Here is a 7,976-nt window from a genome sequence, read left to right on the forward strand (position 1 = left end):
GCCGTGACCCCCCACGCGCAAGAAAAAAACACGGAGCAGTAACACGGGAAATATTCCCCTCCGTGTTATTCATGTGTTATTGTGCATTATTCATGTGTTATTATGTCCTAGGAATATTCTTGGTGTTATAATAACACAATAACACATCAATAACACATCAATAATACACAATAACACATTAATAACACGGGGGAAAATATTCTCCGTGTTACTGCGCTGTTTTTTTCTCTGTTGAGAATATTCCCGTGTTATTCAAGTGTTATTGTGTGTTATTCATGTGTTATTGTATCCTGAGAATATTCTTGATGTTATAATAACACAATAATACATCAATAACACATGAATAACACGCAATAACACATGAATAACACGGGGGGGAATATTCCCTGTTACTGCGCCGTTTTTTTCTCCTGTCGCGCGTGGCGTGATTTTATTGGCTACGCACGGTATTTCTACGTGCGTAGTACTGATGTAATATTTTTTCCGCCTATGAAAGTTTTGATGTGAGATTCGTAAATCCTAAGAATAGAGTGCTATGTATGTAAATTTCCCATAAAAAAAAAATGATAACTTCAATGGCATGATGAAAAAATCGTAGAGAATCAAAACCTATGCACAAAAATCTAGCAGCTGCATGAGTTCTAAAATAGATCATACAACAGTAATTTACACAAGAACTGAACAATCCTTATATAATAAATTCTATACTTATGCAAATAAAATATATTATTTCAAATTCACCTGTTTCTTAAAGTTCCTCTGATTGCAGATTGAATGTGTACGAAGTGAAGAATCTCAAGGGGCTGGATTCAACTGCCACTTTGCTTTGGAAAAAAATTAAATATGTATATGTGAATATAATATAATAATAAACCAAACTTCTACAGGTGATTTTGTGGCTTCGGTAAACTCTGGGCAACTGCAAAAAGCATATGATTATTATTAGGATATGAATGCAAAAATAACCCACAGGGAAAAGAAAATCCACATAAAGATGGCAAGGATGAATAGCAAAAAAGATTTACATGAATACCTCTCAATCCCCTAAACTTCAATTTTTACATGCATGTCAATTTAACTATGCATTAAAAAGCGTATTCCACTTTTAAAAAGTTAAAATTGTGATACTTTTGATGACATATGAAAGATTTGGGTGTTACAAATGGAAAAAGTAAAGTTTAAGTGTTAGATATGTAATATATAGGAAATGAGTGGTATGTATGTAAATGCCCATAGCAAATATGTTTATGTCAACAGCACGTAGAAAATAAATAAGCAGGTAGAAGAGAAATAGTTATTTGTGGTTGCATGCTCCAGGTACGTCATATATATTTGTAGTCACGAGGTAAGCTGCAGGAAGTTGTATTGGCGAAAGGTAAGGTCTGTCTGAAGGCAACAATAAATATTGATATCCCATCAGGATAGAGTAAAGTGCCAAAATAGTTCTTTGACTATTTACATAGAGCCATTTTAGTCTCGAAGCCTATAAAAATGTTGAATTAGTCCTTATACAATTTTAATATTGGCTGAAATATTCCGCAAAGATGACTATTATAGCCCCTATTAAAAGAGTCTGGGGACTAATAAGTTTTGATATCTAACATTATTAATGGACACAAACTCATTTAATATCCCTTCAAGAATAAGATTGGTCATGTTGTCTATGAAATGTAGGATGTAAATTTTGTAAGGATGACATGAACAAAAAGAAGAATCTTGGACACTCATATCTAGCTTATGAAATGAAGTTAAACTGAAATCACTAAAGGCTTAATTAATATTAGAGCTAAAAGATTTTAATTACACAGCATTCATCCCAATGCATTGCAAGGTCTTATAAAGCCCAACATTTTTAATAATTAATTTTTAAAATAATCGTGTATGAAACTAGAGATTTGGACGAATTGGCTCATCACTCAACTTAGTTCCATGCATTTCCTATTCATATAACCATCAAACGTATAAATATCAAATTGTCATAATTAAAAATTGACCACAAATTATTGTTATTACATCCAAATTAGATGGACACTCTTTAATCGAACATATTACAGATCACCCAAGTCCTTATCACTTACCTCAATATGTCTATATATTTGTGGGTGACAAACATTATAACAAATTACTTTCATAGAGTTTTTTTTTTTTTAATAACTCGTTAATTTCACATCTCCACAAGACAAAATAAGTAAGATAAACCAGGAAATATAATTTAGCCACTTATTAGCTTTATGATACATATCAACAAGCTTATTATATGAAATGAAATGAGTCGCCTTACGAAAATGATCCTGCACAACAAAGATAGTTTCAAGAATGTTCATGGTAATCCAACACAAAGTCCATGCTAACGCTTCCCGAGATCTATCATGAATAGGTGAAACTATGTATAAGTTAGCGACATATACCTTTTCCATTGGTCCTTCGACAAGTTCTGCACCACAAAACTATCCACACTACATTATTTTTCTTTGAATTGTAATATCTATCTTCATACATTTACAGTTTTATCCCGATCAAATAAAATATAATCTAATGAATTAAAAAAATGAGAGAAAAGGTTTTTTAGCAAAGATGATTTACTAATTAAGTGTTGATATTACATGAAAATATTTACAATCGGGCATATTCTTATGGGTTGCTTTAATTTTCATTATATGCAAAATAGGAAGAATCCAACTTAAAGGCAAATTTCTCAATCCAACATACCGTTTTAGTACGAGTGTATGTATGCACAAATTCAACACATCTTGCATTCATATCCAATTTCTTTTCTAAATTCAAATAGCACGCCGTTTGAAGATCAAAATATAGAATAAAATTCTTATTTGTATAACCACATAAAACTCACAAAGTTTAAATGTTTTCTATCATTCTCATTCAATTTATCAAAAAATAAACAATTGAAAGCTCTTCTTCACTTAAAACTCCTCTTATCTTGAAACCTAATTCATCACAAGAAACCTTGAGCACCTTATTAAAATTATATAGTTGAAGCATAAGCGTATTTATAATCTTTTTCTTAATAACTTTAAAGTACAATTACGAGAATTCATCCACCTAAATTCTTAATTTTTAAGATAACTTGTAATTGGTGTCATTACAATATTAAACATTTAATGAATCATCAACAGAATATAAATAGACTATAATAACTTAGAATTATATATATACAAGTAGTTGTTCACCTATTATTAATTACTTTGACTTTATCAAAATTAACATCCATTCCATCACTTGATACAACAAAACCCAAGAATACCATTGATTGTGTAACGAAACATCTTTTTTAAATTCAGATATAGCTTTCCAATTTGTAGTATTTCAAAGATTTACTTAGATGTAACAAAGATCAATCTAATTTAGATTAGAATATTGATAAAGTTAACTAATAAAAAGTCCAAAACACAATTCATGATTCTCATAAAAGTACTTTGAGCATTAGTCAACCCAAAAAAGCATCAACAAACATTCAATCAATTCTTAGTTTAAAAGCAATTTTTAATTTTATCTCCATCACATTGCTACTTAATGATAATCCCTTCTAAAATCAACTTCAAAAAAATATAATAGATCCAATCATTACTTCTATCTCATTACTCAATTGAGGTATAAAAAGTCTATATTTGATGGGAATTTTATTAATTGCTTTATTATTCGTGTAGATGCTGACGGCCACCTTTCATAGAGGTATGTAATGGAAGAACCAAACAAGGACTCGTACCTTTTCTAATAATTTATTTCTCAAATAAATTATCTAATTGCCAACATATTTAGTTAGATTCATCCTATGATATGAAAATTACATAAGGATGATCCAACAATAAAATCAAGTGTGCTGTATGTCTCAATTTTCTAGCCACCAAAGCATGCATTAATCCATCGTTATGACTGCTCTTTTCCAAAAACAGGCTAATTTAAAATATAAAGTGATTCTTCAAATAATTAGATGAACTTTAGGCTTAATGGATTTTATATATTCTCTCTTCTCTGCAAATGATTTCAAAAACAAAAGAAATAATACACCACAATCAACCAAAATTATACGCAATACAACCATAAGAAAATGTCATGCTAAATCTTATAACTATATAGTCGGTTGAACGTTAAACAAGAAATTTATGTTAGAGAAATCATTATTTTACATACCCAAGCTACTTAATATGATTCTGGGCGTGATTTAAAATTTCAAGTTATCCGATGATCCGATCAGTAGCAAATGGAGCCACAACAACAATAAAATTACCAGCAATAGTATAGAGTTTGCAAAATTTATCCTCATACCATGTTTAGTGAATAGTTTTACTTTTAAATCAAAGTTAATTTTAAGAGTGTCAATGATGCATTAGAAAACATATAAAATTTCCAATTGAAGCATCTTCAAAATCCTTAATGTCTTCATTAAATTGATGAACATCATCTATCTTAATATTTTCATTAATCCCTTAAACATATCAATAAGTCAATTCTAATCTTTTACAAAATTATTAGTTTTATAACATTTAGAGCAATTTTTTAAAAAAAATATTAGAGCCAACTGCAAAAGAGTAAGCTACATTAATAATAAATTTTGCAACAGAGTCAGCTACATTAATAATAAATTATCTTTTCTCGTCTTGGCTAACAACGATGCTATTTGCTTAAATTGCAGTGCAACCAAACATAATGAGTTTGATTGCTTTGATGAAAAAGTGCATTTCAAGCATACAAAGTAACTATTTAATACTACAAAATTTTGAAACTTAGTCAAAATATAAGGCAAATTGGAAAAGATGCTCAAGTGAGGCAGAGGGAATGTGTTGCGTTCTCTCTTTCTACTTCAAGTCTTAATCTAAAACTAAACATAGAATCTTCATTTTAGGATGTCTAATCATAACATGTCCTCAAATTTATTTTTCTCCAGTGAAAACTTGTCTTTTGTTTTAACTAGTTAATTTAATCAAGCAATAAACAACAATATGATAAAGGAAGATATTTATCTTTTAATTCTTCCACCTCAAGTCGAGTAAGTAATCACAGCTTATCTAGCAAACATTTCCTTGATTTTTTTTTATCATTTCCAATACATTTTTGCTTGCAACTTATCTTCAATTTTACAAATCTTACATGGCACTTACCTAACAATATTTGTTAGCTTAAACATTTCTTTTTTTTATTACCAAATTATAAAAAAATATTAAAAGCTATTTTCTCATTAAATATTAATGCCTCAATTTTTAACTTTCTTGTTTATGCCATCATCTACATCATAATTTTGAATCTATTATTACAGTAAGTTTCATTATAATACACCCTACAAGATCTATCATAATTATTCCCCCCTTGATAAATTCCTCGCCTCCTAGCCATTTTAACATTTAAATGAATAAGCTTGTCATTATTAGACTCAGATTCCAGTTTGCGTAGCTAAAATTAATAAGTTTCCAAAGTGCTAATTCATTCCTTAGTCTGATTTATATCACCATTTAACTTAGCTTTGATAACTCAATCAATTAGTAGTGCAAATTTGTCAAAAACCTCATACCATTAATTATCTATCAATCAAACATTAAATTAAGCCAAACTTCTAATTGACATCTTGACAAGAAGAAGCTCTGACACCAATTAGTGACATCTTAGGGTCCTGATGCAACTACATGATCGAATACTCAAAAGCATGCACACAAAAACAAAATTTGCAATTCATAGACCAACCATTTAATTAACTATTCATCCTTCTCATAAAAATTAGAAACATGTAAAATTCACACAAACAATAATTCAATGATAACCAAATAGAAATTTAGCATACAAATTCAATACCAATAACAAGTTCATTAAAAATCAAACTACAACAAGAAATACCATGCTGTGCTCCTCTTCCCACTCTCAGTGCATTAGCTAAATAAAAATATCTAATGCATGTATCCATTAGAAACTTCCCCTTGTGAAGTTTTCTTGCGCCTTTTTTCCCTTTTAATTGTGTGCAAATCTAAATTTGGGTCTTGTACGTGCAATTGTTTTAGTAAAAAATAGTTAATACTGCTGAGGGGAAATCTCACAAATAAGTAAATGGTCATTATTCACATACATAGCCGCATCTTTAGCAACATGGCAAAGCTTAAAATGAATGAAATGTCCTGAGAAGCATCCCTCACCATTTAACTATCAAAAAACAAAAAAAAGGGCTCTCAATTGTAAAGCACATCAAAGCAAGAGCTACATGTAAAGCATGCAAGTTTTTAATGCAACATAAACAATTTCCATCAGGAATAAATAGCTAAAAAAAGCAAAGTTTGCACTATTGATGATCATAAATTGTGCGTCCAAATAAGAACAAAGACACTTTGACAAAGTCAATGTTGAACTACAGCTCTAGCGAAAAAAAAAAAAACATAACATATTGAACCACATAACCCAAAACATAACCCAAATGACGCTTCTTAAAACACAAGCAAGAATAAAAGGTCACCAAACTAATTAAAAGAAAAAAAGAGGCCATCAAATCGTCTCTATACGGAGAAAGTTTTCACATAATAAAGTAAAAGCAATATATAAGGAAAAGAAAAGAAAAAATCAAGGCGCCAAATAATTCGAGTATGTTCATCACAACATTCAAAAAATTAGCCGAAAAAAACTTCAGTGCAAACATTTTGATGGAAAAGATTTAAAAATCACAATAAGAGACTAACATTGTGAATTAGAGGGGACCAACACCACATGCATTGTTGTGTTGTTTGGAGGAAGTTGCAGATGCAGAGGATAGAGCTTCCCATTCAAAGGGTTTCGGGAGCAAACAATAATATCAGGTAGCTCTGTTTCTTCCATCAGCTTTTGAGTTAGTTCCTCCACGCTAGTCCCCTTGAATCTGAACGTAAACTCATCACCATTCCCAACTTCACCATTATCGTCCGTAATTAAATAGTGAATGATCCGACCTTCAGACTTGTGAGGTGAACCACTGTAAGAAGAGGATGACTGCAATCCCAAAGCTATATCTTAGATCAAAGTAGAGAGGCGAGAATAGTATGTTATGCATAATCTGCAATCATGGAAGAAGCAGGTGGACCAGCCATTGATTGCAGATTAGCAAACAAAGGGCAAGCAAAACCAACCTCTTGCTTGGACAACCTGCGAAATGATTCCGACGAGGAGGAAATAGATGAGTTCTCAGGTTCTGCTGAGGACGGCTCGAGCGGGCGGATCTCGATGACATCCACGTCCCAAAGCAACCAATCGTGGTGGCGGTGCGGAATGTCGTGCGTGACGGAGTTTCTCCACGGCGGCAGACCTCCATTAGCGCGGAGGTAATTCCCGTATCGCGTCTTGAGCTTAACCTGCATTCCATCTCGGATAGGCTCCCATTCCACCGATGAATCGAGTCGACGGGGAAGGGTCTGCAGGACCTTGCTTCCAGTCATTCCGAGAAGAAAGGGCTCACTAGAGGCCGGGAGGTACTTGCCATAGCAGCTATTGAGACGGATTACGGGGAAACCCTCCACAAACTCCACCGTCCACCGCGCTCGGCGCGTCGAGCCATTACGTTCCTGGCACACGTGCTCCTGATCCTCATCTGCAAGGAGGTATTTGTCGTGGTGGCTTCGCAGCCGAACGGACTTCGCACGCTGGAATAGCTCCATCGATCCTAAAGATTCATCCGCCGATCGATCTCAGGCGACGTTACGGTGACATCGATTTAGGTGAGCGATTACCGAGGAATTTTCGAGTTATCCAGTATTGAAATTGAATAAAAAATTAGGGTTACGGGGAGGCGACGATTTTATGCAGGAGAGACTTTCCCGATACAAAAATCTTCCTATTGTTATTATAATACTAAATATTAAATTGTCGTCCCGTGGCGACTTCGTTGTTTCTTACATTAAATTTTAAAATTGGCTTGGTCGTCTATAAAACTAAAATTTGTTTTCTAGCCTGTCATAATTAAATCATTAAAATTCAATTAAACAAGCTGATAATATACTAATTAAATAATAATA

The 7,976-nt window shown here is 32.4% G+C and overlaps 1 protein-coding gene across 1 annotated transcript; it reads right to left on the bottom strand.

The window, feature by feature from the left end:
- Positions 1 to 593: 593 nt before the first annotated feature.
- LOC110029126 lies at positions 594 to 7,775 on the bottom strand. The gene is made up of 3 exons (XM_020731255.1): positions 7,095 to 7,775; positions 6,672 to 6,957; positions 594 to 919 (listed from the first exon to the last, which is right to left on the bottom strand). Exons 1-3 carry the CDS (start codon positions 7,617 to 7,619, stop codon positions 882 to 884), a joined length of 849 nt encoding a protein of 282 aa, XP_020586914.1. The 5' UTR covers positions 7,620 to 7,775; the 3' UTR covers positions 594 to 881.
- Between the last annotated feature and the right edge of the window lie 201 nt (positions 7,776 to 7,976).

Source organism: Phalaenopsis equestris, unplaced genomic scaffold (genome assembly GCF_001263595.1).
Source record: "Phalaenopsis equestris unplaced genomic scaffold, ASM126359v1 Scaffold000002, whole genome shotgun sequence".
Lineage (NCBI taxonomy): Eukaryota > Viridiplantae > Streptophyta > Magnoliopsida > Asparagales > Orchidaceae > Phalaenopsis > Phalaenopsis equestris.

Coding starts and splice junctions, on each gene's coding strand:
- LOC110029126 (XM_020731255.1), bottom strand. CDS start 7,619: ATGGAGCTATTCCAGCGTGCGAAGTCCGTTCGGCTGCGAAGCCACCAC. Junction 6,958..7,094: donor GCAGGTTGTCCAAGCAAGAG/GTTGGTTTTGCT, acceptor TTGGGATTGCAG/TCATCCTCTTCTTACAGTGG. Junction 920..6,671: donor GGTCCCCTCTAATTCACAAT/GTTAGTCTCTTA, acceptor TGCTTTTTGCAG/TTGCCCAGAGTTTACCGAAG.